This window comes from Clinocottus analis, unplaced genomic scaffold, assembly GCF_023055335.1.
Source record: "Clinocottus analis isolate CAN_PGR_092001 unplaced genomic scaffold, fCliAna1.0.p SCAF_25, whole genome shotgun sequence".
Classification (NCBI taxonomy): Eukaryota; Metazoa; Chordata; class Actinopteri; order Perciformes; family Cottidae; genus Clinocottus; species Clinocottus analis.
Genome location: NW_027175987.1, coordinates 632,292 through 652,814, shown reverse-complemented (window position 1 = coordinate 652,814; position 20,523 = coordinate 632,292). Strand labels below are relative to the sequence as shown.

At 40.4% G+C, this 20,523-nt stretch overlaps 2 protein-coding genes across 2 annotated transcripts; both read right to left on the bottom strand.

Annotated features, from left to right (window-relative positions):
• Positions 1-462: 462 nt before the first annotated feature.
• Positions 463-12,132, bottom strand: bsg (basigin). Its single transcript, XM_068591258.1, has 8 exons — positions 11,917-12,132; positions 6,168-6,336; positions 5,165-5,253; positions 4,585-4,721; positions 4,199-4,475; positions 1,878-1,902; positions 1,682-1,757; positions 463-1,513 (listed from the first exon to the last, which is right to left on the bottom strand). The coding sequence occupies exons 1-7, from the start codon at positions 11,978-11,980 to the stop codon at positions 1,697-1,699; spliced, it is 822 nt and encodes a 273-aa protein (XP_068447359.1). The 5' UTR covers positions 11,981-12,132; the 3' UTR covers positions 463-1,513; positions 1,682-1,696.
• A 2,239-nt stretch (positions 12,133-14,371) lies between these two features.
• Positions 14,372-19,884, bottom strand: LOC137794394 (E3 ubiquitin-protein ligase RNF126-like). Its single transcript, XM_068591113.1, has 9 exons — positions 19,784-19,884; positions 18,451-18,509; positions 17,768-17,828; positions 16,950-17,185; positions 16,126-16,194; positions 15,969-16,038; positions 15,722-15,815; positions 15,014-15,129; positions 14,372-14,915 (listed from the first exon to the last, which is right to left on the bottom strand). Exons 1-9 carry the CDS (start codon positions 19,856-19,858, stop codon positions 14,730-14,732), a joined length of 966 nt encoding a protein of 321 aa, XP_068447214.1. The 5' UTR covers positions 19,859-19,884; the 3' UTR covers positions 14,372-14,729.
• Positions 19,885-20,523: the final 639 nt, after the last annotated feature.

Genomic DNA, 20,523 nt, shown 5'->3' with positions numbered 1-20,523 from the left:
ATAACTTACCATTCTGCTGCAGATCAACACATCCCATAAACATCGGTCTTCCATAAACCAAGATACATCTACTTCTTAACCATCTTTCACACGAAGGAAAGATAACGAGACATGTCCACAGTTCTATTGATAAAAACAGGCTTTCTATTGGCTGTTATTGACAGTCTGCCTTGGCCTGAAACAGAGATTTGGTATGACGTCCATGAATAAAGCCATACCGATATCGTCAACCTCAGAAAATGCACGCCATAATTCAGTGAGACTATAAGGTCCTGCTTGAGATTCCTCCTATTGTACTGCAGGTGTGTGTGTGATAGTTATCCATTGATACACTGACATGTTTGCAGGACAGTAAATCCCACAAACAGATGATTATCTACAGTGCAGATGTTTGGCCTCCTGTACAGAGTTTCGAACCACTATTGTAAAATCACCCTTTCAATCGAGAAGTAATAAAACACGTAAAATCAAATGCCTTTATTCAGTTTGTGCAGGTTGTACAACAGATGGTGTTTCATGAAGGTGTTCCATGGTACAACAATGTACACAATTCTGGCTAAGTCTTTTTATTTTTATATCCGTGTAACTCTGTAGTGGTAACATCCAATCACAACACTAATCGGGTCAAATGGAACATATGGCTTCTGAATCGGCGACAGTGAGGGGAACAGAGACAACGGTCCAACAATCGCACACAAAATGTCTCGAATCCCAGTGGGAGAGAAGAGAAGAAGAACATCGTGTGACATGTTGATCTGCTGGAGTACATGGAAACAGTGCGCAGTATTTAAGTTCCACAGAAGTAGCAGACAGCTCTCGCACTTGGTCCATAACAATATATTTTATTCTGGATGTGACATTGGCAACAAAACAAAAACCTCGGTGACTCAAACTTCAATTTAAAATGTGATTCGAGGAAAAAAAAGGTAATAAGTAATTTCTCACGGCAACGAAACTTTGCATTAAATCGTCATCATTTCTGCATTACACTCGTGTTTAGGCAAAGTATAAAAACTACGGAAAGGGGGAATTTGCAATGGTGTTATGAGAATGGCAGTGAAGTTTGATGATGGGGAAATGTTTCAGATCCTCTGAACACAACTGGCACTGCTTCACAAGTGACCAGTCCCGATCATAAAAGCATAAAAGCAAAGACAGGGACGACTGTGAGGTTAGTGTGGGAAGCAACAGAAAACCCCCCCACAAAGAGGCGTTCCTCACATGAACCGCTTATGATTTTACAACAAACACACACACTTTCCTATAACATGGCATTTTTAACTCTCATGCAATATTTGCCCCGGGGCCTCAAAGCTGAATTTACTTCACACTATGTTCTGCGGCTGCACAATATGGAGGAGAATATAGAAGAGAAACAGAGAGAGAAAAAAAGAAATCCGACAGTTTATTTAGAAACACCTAAGCACAAAAGGGTACTTTTAAAATCGCAGGGTGCACAGTAGGATGTGCCACACAACAGCTGAATCTTGGACTGCCATCTGGATGTCCCCATCTAGAATAATAAAACACATTTTAACAAGTTAGGTGAAAAACGAATTATAGCCGTTTCAAAAAAACCTATATTCTTTTTTTTGCATTATTCCCTATTTACTGTTTCCATGTTGAGGGGTAGATCGCACGGGCAGGTAGATTTCAAGAAGAAGGTCATAGTTTCACTCACCTCTTTCACCTTTTTTTAGTTGGAATTCCTTTGCCTCACATTCTTGTCTTTGTCATTTTCGGTAGAATTGCTCTTCCTAAAAGAAAAACACACACAAAAGAAACAAGAGTAAAACATAATTATATATATAGATTTAAAAAAAAAAAGACAAAATCCTTTGGTGACCATGAGGCTATGAGCTTCTGGCTGTACTTACAGAGGAGCAGCTCCTGAGTCGTCATCTGTCAACGGTCAATGGAGGAAGAGCAAAACAAACAAACAAAAAAACAAGTCAGTTAAGAGTCCGTTACTCGTGTGAGCAAAACTCGCCCCTCTCCCCTCCCCGATAGACGATGGTAGCAAATGTTAGAACACGACATCCTCTGCAACGCGACTCCAATGAGGTTAACTGAACATGAGCTGAAGCATGCCCTCCCTCCCCCCGTCTGACAATGAATAACACGACTAAATCCCCAGAAAATTATTTACACGCAATCCTAGTGTATGAAAAAGACACATTGCCCCTGGCAGACTGCTGTACGATTCTGTAGGAGAACTGGGGGTAACATTTGAACATTTCCGCACATGGTCCAGAGTCCCTTAGCGTCACAGAGGCTCATGCAGCACAAGCAACAACAAAAAATGACACTGCAGTCGCTGTATTCAAGAGCAAAAATCAAAAAGGCCTCTGAACTGGCCGAGCCAACGTACAGCTGGCAGGTTCAGAGGCCGAGTTCACACCGGAGCAAAGAGCACTTATTGACAGAGTGAGGCTCTTCTTTGTGGCAAAATGGTGAACGAGACAAATGTAAATGATGTACTGACCTTGAGAAGAGGGTTGCCTATCAGATATCATGCATGAAAGTACAAGATGCAGAGAGGCATGCAGACAGAATGCCGAAACGTCTCACTTCTCAACCTTATCAAGTCCATTATGTCAAACCGTCACACTAGCTTACGGGTCTCATTCGACTCTTTCATTGGCTCAAACACATGGTTTAAAAAAAACAGGGAACAATAGAAAAGTGCCAGTGGAACTTTTAAAGCTCGCTCGGTTGCAGGGCCAGTGAAAGAGTGACCAAATCTTTGAGCGCATTCCTCTTAGAAGTGGCGACTATGAAAGCGGTTCATTCAGACACCCATAGCTTCCCCTCCCCCACCACGCGGTCACCTCAGCTCAACCACTTCAGTCCGACATGCAGCGTTGTCCACTTACCAAAATGCAAAATCAGCAGCGAACAGAGAAGTAAAAATGTAAATAATAAAAAAAAGTTGCCGTCACAGATTTGTTTATACAAAAGTGGGAAGCTAGCTCCTGATCTTTATTTTTAAAATGGAAACAACAAAAACGGTTCATATTGAATGCATGCACCTATAGTCTACACATCCCACCTAAATTAAGTTATTTACATGACTGAGGAAAGTTCCATCATTATGTGTGAGCATGAGCCTCTCAAAGCCAGAAACCACAGGAGAAGTTTGTAACTTGATGGCCGGTTGGCGTGCTGAATCCTCACTCCACCAAAGATTGTTTACAAGGGAAGAGAGAAGTTTCACTCTTTAACGCCACTGCACAACAGCAAATGGTTTTGTAGTCCCAAGAACTCCAACAGAGTGACACATTCTCCATCTAGCTGCTCGTGTGACATCAATATCACATTATCTCAGCAAGCTTTCATCTATATCACATCAATCATTTAAATAATACGGTGTTAAGGGCCATCTGTAATGTGATGTTGTTGAAATAGCAAATGTTTCCTATAGCGCTGCTGGTTCTGTTAGCATTTAAAATCTAATGCAACATTTTCCTGCACCATGAACAATGAATGGGATGTTGATTTTGACCCACAGAATGTTTGTTTTCTTCTTCTTTATTCCCAAAGCAGGCTCATCATATTGTGGGGTTCTCCGTTCTGAAACAGAGCGTGTACCCTTATACTCGTACCCTTATACTCAGATCGTTCCGCTGGATAATCTCACAGCTATTCTCAACCACTGGTGAGCCTCAGCGCCAAGTAAGTGGGCCACTGAGATGCTGACAAACTGTTAGATGAAAAGGAGAAACATTCTCACGGATGAAGTTCAACAAAACCAGATCCTCTCTCACTGATCACCTGTCACCTCAAACATTCAACCAGACTTCAGGGCATTTGTTCAAGACCAACACAGACTGGATTTTTCTCACCGAGTAAGAAAAACTGAACTGAAGAATATCAAAAGCACTAATTGCTTTTGTTTAAAGTTAATCAATTGCTGATCTTTAGCATAAATCTCATGTATTTTGTGAAGGTTTTCAAAGTATATTTTCACAGTCTTATTTTAACATGTATTCTTACCAGTAGCAGCTCAAAACCACATAATGTACTGTTTTATAAAGTAATAAAAATTCATATTGAGCAGAATTAAGTTCAGCCTTTTGGTTCAGCCCTCTACAACGGTCCCAATTTCTCATGTGGCCCCTTGGGAAAAAGAATTGCCCATCCCTGCTTCAAACCCCATGTACTGTACGTAGCCGGGGAGGCATCGTGGCCTACGTACCGTCGGTGATCTCATCGGGCTTTCTCCTCTTCTCATAGATGAAGATGATGGTCACCAGGATGATGACCTCGGCGACGATGCCGAGGAAGGGCCACAGGGCGGCCAACCGACTGCGGACACGCAGGTGGATCCTGTCACTGGCCGTGCCGAGTTCATTGGTTCCGGAGCAGATGTAGTCGCCGACGTCTTCTTCGATGCTCAGGACATTGATGGTCAGAGTGGTCTTGTTAACGGTGCTCTTGATCTCATATTTGTCGGTGGTGCCGTTGCTGATAGGCTGTGGGTTGTTATCGAGGGAGTTAGTCACCTGGTTTAGAACTGCGGATCAAAAACATAACTGTAGAATTTGAAAGATATTTAGAATTACAAGCGTAAGAGACGCGTACCCTTTGGACGCCATCTTCCTCTTTAAACCAGGTCCAGTCGGTGGGCTTTGGATAGCTCTGGCTCACACAGACCAGCACCCCTTTGTCCTGCTCATTGCCGTGCTCAGAGTGCTTGTAGGCAGCAATATGGGGAAGTGCTACAGCAAGAGGAGAAACATTCAAATTAGAACGTGAAAGTTTATATAAATAAATTAACTCTGCCATAATTGCTTATCCTGCCTCAAAAAGGCACCTTTACATAATAATGTATTCAGGAGTATTCCCTTATCTGCTGCATGTGCAGATGACACACAGTTTTTAGCAGAATTTGGCACATTATCAATTCTCTAAACAGTTAATTTGTGGTCTTCAGGATTAGCAGTGCTTATTGCTAATGGAAACACAGAACAGCACATGATGCTTCCAGGAAATTGGCTGCATTTGACATTGAATATTACTACTACTGTTATTACTACTATATTTTATAGCAAGGCATTAATCTGTAACTATAAAAACATAAACTTTGCAATCAAGTTAAAACCCCAATGTAAACATGACCACTCACCTTTGATATGTGATGTTAATTACATTACTTACTTACTTTTGACTTCAATTGACTTCTTCATCTCTGGTTCGGTGCGAAACACACATTCATAAATTCCCCCAGAACTGTGGGTGATCTTGTCCAAACTGTGGAAAGAAAAAGAAAGAAGGATTTGAGAACACAGACCTTGTATATAGCATAGCAGGAGGTGACTTGTGAGCAATTCTGTTAAAGCCACTTTAATGAGAGCAATTAGTTTTCCCACAAAGACAAGTAGAAAATTCCAAACAAACCCGTTTATGCTCAAGGGTAAAAAAATAAATAAAAGCTGCTTGTCCATGCAACAAATATTTCAAATTTCCCCTGGTAATCACAATCCCACTTTTGTTTTATGCTGCTGTCCCGTACAATTCTGCCTGCGCGCCCTAATGGGGAATTAAGGTCAGGGCAAGTGAGCGCACTGCTAGGGGCGCTTATCCCTGCTGCCAAGACTACCGGCAAAGCTGCACGGATGCACGGCCCATCTCTCTGCTCATCAAGAGCAGTGAACGCCTGAATGGCGCCCTGAGCCTCGCTGCGAATGGAAGGCAGCCAGCGAGAATGTGGCGAGGGGAGGGAATGACCGACGAGCAAAGATGCAAAGTGCGAGGGAGAGCGTGTTGGAGAAGAGAGATGGATACTGACTGTAGTAACAGAGCCAAAAAGGGACAGCATGACTATCGGAAGAACAAAAAAAAAGGACTACAGCAAGACATGCAAGTCCAACACATGAAGGCTGAGAAATGGCTAAACGTCTTCTAAAACATCCAGAGGACATCTTCAAAGTATTTAAGCCAGCTAGGGCTGCCATTTTCTTGATTGGTTTATTCACACAGTCGAGCCAACTGCAATGTTGTCTTAAACATACACAGGGAATTATTCTGCTTTACTAGCTAGCGGGTAAAACGGCATTAAAAAAAACAAACATGATTCAAGGCACACTATCCAAAGATGCGGGGAGTTATTGTGACATTGTAAGGGCAGATCCGCCCACACGGCACTCGATGATGTGGCTACTTACTGGAGGACTGTGGATGCGGTGGCATCGTCAGACTCTGAATTTTCAATGAGCTTGCCGTTGTGCACCCAGTGGGAGCCCTTGACGAGGAGGGAGGACTCTGTCAGGTTGCAGCTGAGGACAGCGGAGGTCTGGTTGCTGACCTCGTTAGGCTCAGCAACGATTGTTAGGGCTTCAGAGAAACAGAGGGAAATATGAATTATTCATCATCCTTTTCTAAATACAAACTTCCATCTTATTAGGCATTAAACTTTTTATTTTTGTTTTTACAGATTAAGACATCAGTGCTGCCCTACAAAGGCAAAGCCCAGTAACTACATATTTAGTTAAAATTGGTGGTTTAACGTGTATTTGATGTCCGTTGTATATGTATAAAGCAAGTGTGTATTTTCCATGAAAATCAATTAAAATTTGCAGTTACTACAGAAAAAAAGGCAGAAAACTATATCTGCAATGTTATTATGCATTATGTAATTACAGCACACTTTGTAGGGCAGAATAGTCATCTTAATACCCTTATACTTTATAACTGACCTGATGGTATTGCCGTGAAATGTATCATTATCACTGGGTGCAAAAAATTTAAAGTTTAAGAACTTTTAGCTAATAACACTTAAGAGTTGTCTTTATAGAAATGAATGACACGGTGGATGCCCTCATTGCAGAGAAGTACAAGGTGGGCAGGGTGCAAGAATTCAACCCTGAGATGACAGCACCGTAATCTGGCCATGTTTTTTCAGCCAGGCTGAAAATATAGATATTAAATCTACATTTACAAACACAGATTGGGAGTTTGTTGAGACAACTGTTGAGTGTTAAGTGGTCAAGTGGAAATCAAAGCAGAATTAGCAACTAAATCCTTTGCATTATCTTCCCACTTGCCAAGTTTGAGAAGGAAATAAATCAGACACAAGTACAAGTTCTGAAGAAATGTACAGAACTCTCCAAGAATGGTGGAAAGAGATCCCCCCAAGATGGGGAGATCTATCACATCAACAGTAGGGAGGGAGAGAGGAGGAGGAGGATAGGAGATAATCTATCGAACATGGTAGTCAACAACAAGGTCATGGGGAAAAGATCTTTTCAAAACATGCAGAAGAAGCAACAGGAGGAGAATTCAATAGTATTGGTAGTATTTACTGCCAATCTCTTAACAACATATTTGGTTATTTTTGCTTTAACTAGGTGAAGAAACTGACCAATTCGTTAAAAATAATAATAATACTGGACAACAAGGCAGAAAGATCCCCCATGGCTGAGAGTGTAATTTTAATAATTAGTTTCCATCTTCTGTGCCTACAGTTTAGTAGGTTATAAGCCACAGAAATGGTATACAAGCAACAACCAGGGTCAATGCCAATGTTAGTATTAATTAAGGAAAATGCTAGGAAAAAATATCTACCAAGAAAGCTTTACTAATCAAAATCTGACACCCCTTTTTTTCAATACCCCATTCCATCAAGATCCCAATCTAAATAAGCAGACCAGTTATACTTAACAATTTCAGAAACATTTTACATGGTGGCCATATGCTATAATTTATTTATCTTCTCTTTGTTAAATCAAAAAGATTTTTTTTCTTCAGAGGCCATTTACAAATTTCAAAACCTTATGCCCAGTATTATATGGAAGAAGCAAAAAAACCTAAGCCTTGAAACGGGAACAACAAAAAAAGGCATCAGATCAAAGATATGTTCTGTGTGTGTAATACAGGTTGAGGGAGTGGCCCAGCCACGCTTTACCAACAGGTTTGGATTCTACGGGACAATCTTGGAGCTTTTTGGAGAGGGGAGAGCGAATATACTGGGTGAGGCAGGAGGGAGAGGGTGTTGGACTGGGAAGCATGGAGTAACAGGAGCTGAATGTCCAGTTCTTGGCTAATGAGGAGATAACAGCCAAGCTAATTTGACCGCAGTCTCCTCATGCTTCTCCTCTGTCACTCACTTTCGATCACAATAATGTTTGCCTGCGAGCGGATCCACTTGATTTTTGGCGTCTTCTTCAGATCATTGCGGTCGGGGTCATTGGAAGCGCGGCACTCGTACGTGCCAGAGTCGTTGAGGCTGAGGCCCGTGAGGTGAATGGTGCTTGTGGAGTGCGCTACATATATGGTATTTATTTGCACGCGGCCATCCCGCGCCCCGTCAAAGAGCTGGGTGAAGGTCTCGTTGGGCTCTTCGCCCTCGACAAACCACCACTGCACCTCGGGGATGGGGTTCCCTATCACTTCACAGTGCAGCTCTGCGCTGTCACTGACCAGCTTCATCCGAGACAGGGGACACTTGATGAAGCCCGCTGAGCACCGTTTACAGTGAGCCCAGTAAGTAGATATTTAACGTGGTGGGTTTAAATTAAAAAGCAAGCCAGGGGATTTAATATATTGGTGATTGAAAAAAAAAAAGGCCGCGATGGAAGAAAGGCAAGCAGACAGGAAAAAAAGAAAGAAAAAGAAAGAAAGTTAATAAAACACAAATGAAATGAAAATATGAAAGTATGCACAAGCAGAGCAGCATTGTCATCCAATTATTTTTAGAAAATGTTTGATCTTTCCTGGTACTCTAACTGATCAAGATGAAAAAAAGAAATTTGCATAGAAAGCAATTAGGGACAAACAGAGCTGAGTCAGATAATATGGGAGGACAACATCAAGCCATCCACTTAAGTCATAATTTATTACATACATTCTTTATTATTATGGTTTAAATAGATTTAATAAGATGTTGACTCAATGTTACAATCATTTTGGAGGCTGGAATTTGTGTTGCGGTTATATGGTTATTTTTTATTCATTTTACAAAGTTAAAAATTCCACTAAGAGGTGTTTTTAACTTTTTGCCCTTTCATTTACGTCAATGGCCGTAGAATCCTATTAGGTTTGGGTGACCATCTCTGTGATAAGCTGAATGTGTTATTGGTGGACTTTTATGTCAATGTGATTTACCAAATTAAATTCCTTTAAATAGGTGTTTGTTCTGTTTAATGGCTTCAAAAGCAATTACTCAATAATTTAGGTTGGGACTAGGGGGCAACAATTCTTAATCAAGACATCCCTAAAAGGCCATTATAGCAGCAACGACAAAAAAAAAAAAAAAGATAACAGAAAAACATGTAAAGCATCCAATAGCATTCCCATGAAATCCAAACAATGAATGAAGAAGGACATGAAAATAAAAGCAGATGAGGTTGAAATGAAAAACAAAACACACAATAAAATCAAGTTAAAAATGCATGAAAGGTTCAGGACATGCACGCATTTTGGGCTGGTGTCTTTTCTCGGCTGTGCCTCGTGTCACTCAGCTGTGATAAGGGAGTTGAACTACTATTAAGAAAATTCTGCCAATGATTTCATGCAGGCAAATGGACATGTCATCAATGCAAATGGAAGTCAAAATGGCAAATCCCCACTGAAAGGCAAACGTTCAGCATTTTCCATTGATGATTCCATTGATTTACGTGAGAACAACAATATGGTCGACTTGTTTTTAGGCTAGACATTAATGATCACAAACCACTGACTATTGTGTTTATGTCATATAGAATCACTTTCTGATGGATTTACTTCTTTTACACATTTGTTTCCTTCCCAGTATCAGAGCTCTCCACATTCATAGCAGGCTGGGGGACTTGTTTGGCCACTCAGTGGTGTTCAAAGGGAGGGGGGCGAATACAATTGGTGGGTCCAGAGAAAAATAACATTCTCACGCTACAGGCTAAAAAGGCACAGCCAGCTTGTTCTCCTCCGCTTAGAAAAATCCTAAAATAACAACAAGCAGAGAAAAAAAGGGCTGGACACAGCACACCTAGCACGAATATGAAAAATGAGTGAATCCACGACATCTAACCAGCAACTCGCATTATCCTACATTCCCTTGATTAAGATAAATTGAACTTTCTGTTGGAGAAGTTTAAGTTTCAAAACTATTCCAATCAACACTGTCAGCAGATGTCAATAAAAGACTAAAACAAACAGGCAGACGTGTGAATTTGTCAACAAGAGCCACAGCCACATGCTTCACCTTTCTTGCTTAGTGACTTCCACCAATGCTATCTAAGGTCACCTTCGTGGCATATGCTGAATGAAAGTTCAAAATTAAATATAGGCATGGCCCTTGTCCAAAGTGTAAATAGATGTTAACCACATGAATCCTCAAATTTACTGCCTTTCGACCTCTGGTCTTTAAACATGAGAACCAGCTATGTGTGAAATATAGTTGATATTATATGTTTACATATACTCAACAAATACAAGATGCCTGTGCAATGAATACAAATAGCTTTAACCAAACAGGGAAAATATACAAATCCCATTCTAAAGTGGTAGAATGGGATTTGTTACAATTTATTTTTCAACAAGTCTACACTTTGGATACATGTTTTATCTTCATAAAAAGAAAAAGGCTAAAAACAAAGACTAAAAGATGTAATCTTCGGGCCACTTGTAATACTAGTCAAAAAGTATTGACATATTTCCTCTCTCTTAGATCCGTTTAGAGTGCACAAACCAAGCAGCCCACTTTATCTAATGTGATAATTCAGTGTGGTGTAACACATATTTGTCACCATTACGAGGATGTCAACACCCAACAACCTGTCACAGCCAGTGCAACTGTAGACTGCAGGCTTTTTTGTCATTGAAGGATGATTTAGGTGAGAGCAGGTCAAGCAGCTGGGAACTCAAAAAGCTGTACTCGCTCAGCTATCAGCCTTGAGATCCAAAAACGGGAGGGAAATGACTCAGTTTGAACATTTGGAAATGATTATGAGTAACTCCTTCAGTGGTAAAACTCAACTCGGCAAATAAAGCTCACAGCAACATGAACATTATATTTTAAGTGGGTAAAAATGTAGTAAAAAGTGGTAATATCGTGAAAACACAATACACTAACATGCGAGTACAATTACAACCGATTCAGTCCCCTTGGTATTAACATTGTTTTATGCATTGTATTTTTTTAAGTAATTAGGCAGCCCTATGAATATTGCTCCCACCTAAATCCCAGTGATTCCGTCTTGTTTTGATGTTGATCCACGATATTTTCCATAATAGCCAGTGTCTCAATGCTGACACACGTCACGTGACACAGCCAACAAATAACAGGTTGTGATCACTGTAACCACGCAAATAGAGCTGTGTGCGTGCGTGTGTGTGTGAATAACAAGTTGCCCCTCGCCCGTAACATTACTCAATGGAGGACCAGGTCCATCACGTGGAGCCGACCAACTGGATCACAGAGTCAAAAGATAAATGGTGTAACGTAAAAAACGACGGTTAACGTCACGTTAAATTACCAACGGCCGGCATTCCCTTTGGAGCGTTACGCAACTAATTACCGTCCGTGGACACAACTGTTCCACATATTTTCTATTAACGTTGGACCTCATGTGACCAATAACACTCGTTAACACGAGAAAAATACAAAAGAAAAATGGAGTTCGCGTCATGTAAGGTTTTTTTTTTAAAAGTGTAGTCACGAAACCGTCGTTTTATCGTCCGAAAGGAATTCTGCGAGTGCAAATTAGCCAAATGTTTTGCCAGCGACAGTACCAAAATGCCGCTTGTGTTTGTGACGGTTTCTTACTTAACGTTGGAATAACGGCCGCGACGAACAAAGATGTCTGACAAATACAACTACCGGGAAGTTAACAGTGCAAGTATCGGAAACAGCATTTTAGCATTAAACGCTCGTGTTCAGGACAAAGTCGAGCTAGCTGTTACATCTTCAAACCAACATGGCTGACACACAATTCTTACCTGTGGACGCGTTGGCTCGCCAACAGCTCAACAGCAGGGCACTGACAGCCCACAACAACTTCATGGTGGATAATTGTTTTATCGCTAACTCAATCGTCGAGTGAACGCAACGCTAGCTACGACAGGGATGAATCTTGTGCTTCCTCTTTGCCGCTGCGATGAGAGAGCTGATCGTTCCGCTTGGGAGTCGGTCGTCCTCTGGTTGCACACGCCCTGGACAGCACGTACGCGTGACGCGATGTTTAGGGGCGTGGTCACGTCAAATACGTCATAAGTCATACAATAATAATTATGTCACTCTTAAGTAGCGCTTTTCTTCTAGAAAGTAACACATTTTATATCGCACAGTCACAGGTTTAAAATGCACATACGCCATTTGAAACTAAAGTGTCAAAAGGAAAGTCACCCGGTTGTCAATGTGTGAGAGCAAAGACTGAAAGAAAATGCCTGCAATATTTAAAGACTGAATTACGAAGTTTCCTCCTTCGGGTAAATGTCACAGTGGTCAAGGTCAAGATTCTAGTCTATGGGTTTCAGCACAGCATTCACACAAAACATCTAGGTTGTTTTATTTTAGATTGATCACAACTGGAGTTTGTACATGTAAAGACACTTAATTAGAAAATGTGGTGATGCAAGAAATCTTTTTGTGCGGGTAGTTGCCACAGATCTGTGTAGAGGGAACAAAAAATAATTCCTGGTGACCAGTTTTAGAGTCCAAAGGAAACTTGAAAATCTGTTTGTGAATTAATTTCAGATTTCTACCAGTCAACTCGTACACTGAGAACATGTACAAGAAATTATGCTTTAAAAATATATATATTATTCTCTGTAACTTCCTAAATTGTGATGTTATTGTCAAAGAAGTGGTGATGTGTAAATGTTAAACATGTGGGTTTTTTTTATGAATAAAAGAAAAATATGAAATCCACAAACCCAGATATGTCGTGCCACTGCTTCTTAAAGTGCTGCCAACCTACTGAAAATATATTTAACTGTTTTCACTTATTTTTCATAGGTTCACAAACTCTAAATCAACTTAAGTTAAGACTTGAATCTGTAGTAACAAAATATAAAAAAAAAGCTGACCATATCTCAAGGGACATAGCTATAAAAGAGGCACAAATGCTCGCATGAAGCTCCCATTAAACAGATATTAATCTATTTCACATTGTAAAGTCAAACTCATAACTATGAATCAAGTGTATCCACTCGTCATCGAGAGAGACTGATGTTCTGTTCGTAACAATCCCCTCAGATTAAAAGGCCCTTGAACCCAAACCCCAGAGGAGAAGAGGTACAATATAGAGGAAACATGCGTGCAAGGCTAAACAATGAGAGGAAGCAGAAAGCATTCGCTTATTGATAACATTTAAAAGAAAAGTACCTCATTTAACGATATAATAGAAACCCTGTTTACTATAGACGTGCCTTTCGACCAAGGGCTTACTTTGAAATCTCAGAACTGCATTATGCATTGAAATCACTTCCAGCGGTGCTCATCTATGTCATTGTTCTCTGGTTGGTGCTTGGTAGTTCAACGTGTCTGCACGATGTCACTAAAGGGACTAATAATTCAGACTGGGGAACACGAAACAGCACAGCTCATACTTTTGCCTGTTTGCCGATAAAAGTTGAATTATTTGGCATTAGGACGAACAAGTGGCTATTAGCTTATTTGCTGTCCTATTTACTACATTTTGGTTACTGTCCTTTTAATGTATTTTTAAACTGCACTCCAATCGAGTATCTAACCACAGCATCAAACATTAAGTGCAGCAAACAGATGTCTTTCATGACTGCTGATGCGTACAAATCAATTTTAAAAGAGTGACACACAAACACACACACATACACACGCACACACACACACAAATTCTGAGTGGTAGCACCCAAAAACAGCTTTATTTTCATATCACTTTTTTTGGTTGACACAATCATACTGCAAATCAATAGTCAACTGGCAACTTCAGAAAATATTTAATTTACCTTTACTTTAAAATCCCAAAACACTGACATGTTTCTGAGTGTTTTAGGCTTGCAGATAACAAAATCTGTATGCGCGTAATTTAGTGATAAAATCCACATCAATATCCAAACAGCACAGAATTACTGCAATTTTACCGCATCATTTCAAGTGCAAACATTTGTACCCGTGTGGTGTCAGGTAATCTGTAGGTTTATCATTTCACAAACTATTGGAATTTTGTTTTGGGTAAAAACATTTTTTTTAAAAGTAGCATCATTCTAAACCAAAAAGAAACAACTTAAGTGCACACCTTTAACAGTGCACTACAGTGCACTTTGGATCATATCATCTGTGAGATATGAATACTACTTATAAAAAGGAATACATGTACAGTTATTTTTGCTTCATTAGCAAAAGTGGGTCATTTCACACAGTCTGGATAAAAAATTTTAAAAAAAGAAACTAAAAGTAAGAACCACGACTGTCTTGTTGTCCCGAGTCTTTTACCTTTGGATTCTTTATTCTCTCTTCCCGCGTGAGGTGATTCAGGCAGATCGAGCCTTTTTAAGTTTCCATGCTTCTCTACATCCTCCTTGACAGAAGCTGCACTCCGGGCCTCCGCCCTTTCCTTTGTTCGGATCCCTGTCGACGATGGGAGCAACAGGACGGGCAGAAAGACATGGACCTGGCGTATCAGTTCCCCTCGAATCAGGCCCGAGTGCTCCTGGCGAGATGCACTCGGACCTCTGCCCCACTGCAGGGAGAGACTGGAGGTCGCCGCTCCGAAGGACAGCAGCCTAGGAGCTATAAACAGCTCGCAGGGCCACGAGGACCGGCGGCCCTCTTATGAGTTATCAGTGGAGTTCTCATTGCTGGCCGAACTTGAGGACTGAGGGGTCGAGGAAGATGAGGAGGACGAGGAAGAGGAAGAGGAAGATGGGGGGGTAAAGTTCATCCCTGATAGTTCTGGAGGGTTTGTTGCTGTGTTCTGTCCACACAAGCTTTTCCTGCACACGGGACAAGTGTCATGCTGGAGAGAAAGCGAGAGAGAGAGAGTGAGTGGCAAAAAATAATAAGGGTGCCTTTGTTTTGTACTTAAAGTAGGGAGAGCATTAGGGTGTTGAATACCTGTTCCAGCCAGGGGACTATGCAATCATTGTGGAACATGTGATTGCATGGGAGCTGCCTCACATTTTCTCCGACACTGTAATCTTCTTTACACACTGGACATTCCAGTCCTGAAGCTGAAAGACAGAGCGGATTAGAAAATGTTAAAAAAAAATATTAAGTACGACATCAAGCCGGTTTGGATGAGAGGGTTAAAACAATAGTTACATTACATTACGAACCATCAATGTCATTTAGAAATACATAGTTATTAATAGATACTGTAAAGTTTCAAATGAGACGAGACACTGAATAGGTTCTAATCTCAGATGATGATTTAAATAAGACTAAGGCTGCATCTTGTGGTTGATTATTCAATAAGTGTACTGTTTGAGTTATCAGTGTCACCAGCATATGTTTTATTACAGAATTATGCATTTCAGTTTTAGTAATTGAGAATGAATAATTCATGACCGCTACTTGTCTCTGGTGAGATGCTTCAAAAGAAACGTTTGTGTGTCAAAAACTAAAGCCCAATGAAGCCAGCCAGTCTGGCAAAAATTATACTTGCATTACATTTAAACTGGAATAAATCAAATATAATGGCAGCATGCAACCATCCATTTTAAAGAAAACTACACTGCTGTGCAAATTTGCAATTACAATCCAAGATATCAGATTAAAAACTTTACAAAACATTCTGTTACACTTTATTATGTTTTAACTTACCAACGTGCTCCTCTGTGATTTGTACTGTAGGAAGAGTTTTTATTTTATCCCTATCGGCAGGCGGAGGTCCCGTGTTCTCAAACTGGTTTAATAGCTAAATACGAGAGAGAGAAAAAGATAGAACATAAATGCATGTTTGGATGCATATTTCTGCATATTTTATGACATCCAAAATGTTGAAAAGATTTAAATGAAAAAGCAGAGCAATCACTTTAAAAACATTTTAAAAAGGTTTTTTGAAAAATACCTGAGTTATAATTGCATCTAGACCATTAGCGCCCCAGGCATAATCCATAGGATTTGAGTGAAGAACACCCCTTTAAGAAAATAGTAAAACATTTGAACAACCAAGATGGATGAAGATTAGTTTACCGGTTAAATATAAGTGTTTTTCAGACACTCACCAGGGTCCAACACCAATATTTGGCATTGCAGTGGGTGCAATTATTCCATTCACTAGTTGCTGGATGATTCTATAAAAAAGAAGACAGAGCTATGATACAGACGTATTGATAGTGAAATGAGAAACAAGTGAATGAACTGCACTGCTACTAAAGGGTAACCTGTATTGTTCAACCTGGACCCTATTTGCCCATGTGTTTGTGTCCAAGTCAGCAATAGGAACCTATTTTTTTATTATTTATTTAAATTGGTATAGTTTTGATCGTGAACGCTGCAGACGGAGGACGCCTAACAGCCATCGAAAGGCTCTGATTGATAGACAATGTATGGAAAGGACCCTACAGAGAAATATAAAGGCTTTCTTACCGTTAGCTTTCGTTTGTTATCGCATCATGTGACTTGTTGCCTAAAGACAACGGCGGAAACGTGAGTGAGAGTTGTAGAGAGATGTACCGGTGTAGTCAGAGTTCGTTGTGTTGGTGCACAGAAGATGGCGTGAGGTTTCAGAGGGAAACTTCTCAACGCGAACAGATGGACTGGATCAAGAACAAGGTAAGAAACACTCTGTAGGGTCCTTTCCATAATGTTGTCAGACATGTATTACAATAATCTATCAATGAATGTCTACTAAAAGCCAGTGCCAGGAGCCAGTGAATGCTCAGTCTCTCCCTCCATCAGATAAATTTAAGAAATTGTTGTACCCATTAGTCATTAAAATATAAAAAAAATAGGGGTCCAGGTGGAACAATATCTTTTAATGAACTAATTAAGTCCTCAAGCCTGATTTAGGACTCGAGTCCCACAAGTGACAGTCTGCACTACTTACCCCTCTAGAGTTGGAACTCCCTCATGCCTCCCTGCTTGTCGCCTCGAACCATGACGACTCCTCGGTTGCCTGGCACCGTATCGTTGCCGCGATGCCGTTTCCCTTTCTCGTCGGTTTTCAGTATCCCTGTTATCCTCTGTTGCCAGTCCAGCACCAAAGTCGAAGCGGTCGTCGAAGACACCCAGGGCAAACTGTCCGTAGCCAGAAGGGAATGTAAACATATGCTGGTCCGGATTCTGGGAAAAGAAACGGATGAAAGCACACAATAAAACTATGCAATCTTGGTGGTAGAAGCCAGTGAAGCTTTGGGATTTCTCGACATATTCACTTCACATATTCACTGTTTATCGACAATACAACACACCTGGAGCCTTAAGAGTTCTGTTGACAGTTAGGTCAGATTTCAACCGAAAGGATATGCATGCTGGCATACAGAACCTTCTTGTATACTGAGATAACAGCATCATCACAGCCATATTCTGTTTCAGTAAAATGTTATCCCACAGTACTCATCTAAAACTACATATCAGGCGAAGAATTTTACCTTTCTTTGGGCAAAGTTAAAAACAGCCCAATCACTTAATATAATATCACTATAAACTGCGCTCTGTTGCAACCCAGAGGTGACTTCCAACAGCAAAAAAAAAAAAAATGCAAATGGAAACTATTTTTGTTCTGACGATATTATGCAAGGGTGTAGTGGGACACAGAGACAGAGAGAGAGAGATAGAGAGAGGGAGAGCGAGAGGGTGGGAGAGAGAGAGAGAGAGAGAGAGGTTGTGTGTGATGGAGATTAGAGAAAAGAATCGGTTAGAAACCTCAAATGGTTGCTGGTTCTGGGGCCCGCTGGAGATGGTAGACGAGGAGCCATTGTCGGCACTAAACAGAGGACAAGTAGTTGACAAAGTTATGTGTCAACTCAGTGATAATAAAGATTTGTTTTCCACCATGTGTCTTTGTTTCCATCCTTTCCAATCATAAAATTAAGTTTTTATTAATGTGTCCTATTTCTTTCCTTTATCCTTGCCCCTTCAGTTTCTGATTTCACATGAAATTTATTGTTGGGATGCCAATTTTAACAGATACAATTGTTGTGACAAAAGTTACAAAAAAGGGATAGAACAGACAGTAATACATTATATACTAAACTGCCTCCAAAAAAAAAAAAAGCAATATATATTGTGACTGCTCCACGCAGCTTCACAATGGCATCGATTATCACAAGTAACAACATATATTATAACACCATTTGCTTTTAATATGCTTGTATACTAAATGGTCAGAATCAGCTTCTTTGACCAAGTATGTTTGAGGAATGTGACTCCGGTCGGCGTATGTTGGTGAGTAACAACTGTTAGGAAGGCGTTCAAACAAGCAAACAGAGGTTTAAAGAAAAAGTATTGTGGGAATAATATTTAAGGAATTCCATTATTATAATGGAAGGTGGCAGACTACAAAGTCGTAAAATAAATGCTGCCTCATTAAGGAAATGTATACACACCTTCTCTCCTCCAGTAGTTCCTCAATAAACCCTGAGTCACATCTCGGACATGTATACTCCTGGAAACAAACATAAAGAGAGTAAAACCAGAACATTAGACGCATAACATTTTTCTCTCTCTTTCTTTTTTTCTTTCTTTCACCATCAACGCTTGAAATATTGCAGGCACATGCAAATGACACGTTAGTACAAAATGTAAAACTATACAATTCTAAAAACAGCTGAATCACTTATCCTGTAAACCTGTGACTTAAAAAAAAGCCTATTAGTGTGTCACAGTATGTTGCAAGTAAATAAAGCGCCACATTTTTTCCAGCACACACTGCAGACAATCTTCTCCTGGAAAACCAACAATCTGACCAAGAGAGGATAGGCTGCCTTCCAGGGTCTGAATCTGAATCTGGAATGTTTACCTGTCACAGCAAACGATTACCTTGTATTTGGCAGGTGGCCGTTTGCTAACCCGTCACCTCTTCCCTGATGGCTTCTATTTGGGACACTATTGAACGTGGCCTGCAAAGCTGCCACTATTTGATAAGGGAACTTTATCAGCTGATCACCAAAAACAGCTGAGAAGACCAACTGAGTGTCTTTTCTCTTTGTTTAGATGGCTCTAACCTCTGATTCTGACAGAAACACTGTGTCAATCAGCTGTATTTTGATATGGTTTGAAAAATGACAAAATAACCCGAAATCTAAGGCTTATATTTTTTATATTGTGAAGGGCACATTGACAGGTCTATGACGGATCATTCTAGCCCGTGACAGACAGGCATGCCACTTGTGTGCTTTAGTGAATGGTAACACACACACAAAAAAGGACGCAGTGGCATTGTTGCTGGTGGATCGTTCACATGCGATTCAGAATCTAGCTCACAAGGTCAGACTGGTCTTGACAGCGTTTCTCTAATAAAATAAATACCCGAAGTGGACGCGATCAGGGTGACAGTTAACAGTTAGATCAGGGTGACAGTTACCAGTTATTGCTAGATAATATAAGCTAGCTAACCATACCAGTTAGGCCAACACACCACGTAAAATCCCCTCATAAATGAACTCATAAACCAGTCAATGGTGTTCTGACATTGCATAATAGCAGTGCTGTGTGTGTAACGACTACGCAGTTCGTGAATGTGCGCGGATGGATCCACTGCTTAAGATAACAAGCTAGCTAACACCGGATAGCGCGAGCGAGATAAACGGGCTAACGCCGTTAGCATGCGATCAGTTTGGCCCCGCCGCAATTTAAATTTAAATTAATGTTACGACAACGCCACCGTAATTTTCACGTGTCTGGTTGTCTTCGTCTTTGCTTTCTGTCCGCGGTACTTACGGGAAGCCGAGGACTAATCTCCGCCGAGCATCTGTGGCAGAAGAACCGGCTGGGCCATGGAGGAGCTTCCGCCATCTTTAACCACTAAACAGGTAGAGAAGAGGAAGGACTACGGAGCACCGGAAGGGTCAAAAACCTCAGAGAAAACACGACGGCCATGTGATTAAAATATGTACTACGCAGCAAAAACACTATGAAAATGTTCTCCATGAATAAAGAACATTATAAAAATTATATTTCGGCTATGGATTAAACTCTATGTATATATTATTACAGACTAAGATTACTGTGAAACATCACAACAGCATTGAAATCAATTAATTGTTTTACAATTGGTGAATATATATAAGCAATTAAAAAACGGGTGTTTTACTGTAAAGAGTTGTATTATTAAATCATAAGAATTTGACCAACAACCATATGTGTTACAGAACATCGCCACATGATGGCGCTTTTGTGCATCACTTCTTGTTGATGAGTGTCACTGTATTTCACAATGTCGTGCGGGACTAAGGAGACAATGCACTTTTTTAGTAAATGTCCTTTAGAATCTATATGATTATTATTATGTTATGTTGGGGAAAACCGGGTTAAGATGTTCTGAATTAATACTAATGCTAAAGCCCCCTACCAAAAGCTGTATCACATATCATCACACTGAGCTTGTGTTTTATCGCTGCAGGTCCCTCTTCACATATAAACCAGAGATGTGCTTTTGCAATCTGGCACTGCGTTGGATT

What these genes read in the sequence shown, in the direction of transcription:
- bsg (XM_068591258.1), bottom strand. Translation starts at nt 11,980, where the DNA reads ATGAAGTTGTTGTGGGCTGTCAGTGCCCTGCTGTTGAGCTGTTGGCGA. An exon ending in GAAGTCAATTGAAGTCAAAA is followed by an intron (nt 4,722 to 5,164) that starts GTAAGTAAGTAA and finishes CTCTTGCTGTAG; the next exon opens with CACTTCCCCATATTGCTGCC. An exon ending in GACTCAGGAGCTGCTCCTCT is followed by an intron (nt 1,758 to 1,877) that starts GTAAGTACAGCC and finishes TTTTTCTTTTAG; the next exon opens with GAAGAGCAATTCTACCGAAA.
- LOC137794394 (XM_068591113.1), bottom strand. Translation starts at nt 19,858, where the DNA reads ATGGCGGAAGCTCCTCCATGGCCCAGCCGGTTCTTCTGCCACAGATGC. An exon ending in GAACTACTGGAGGAGAGAAG is followed by an intron (nt 17,829 to 18,450) that starts GTGTGTATACAT and finishes TCCTCTGTTTAG; the next exon opens with TGCCGACAATGGCTCCTCGT. An exon ending in TAGATGCAATTATAACTCAG is followed by an intron (nt 15,816 to 15,968) that starts GTATTTTTCAAA and finishes TCTCGTATTTAG; the next exon opens with CTATTAAACCAGTTTGAGAA.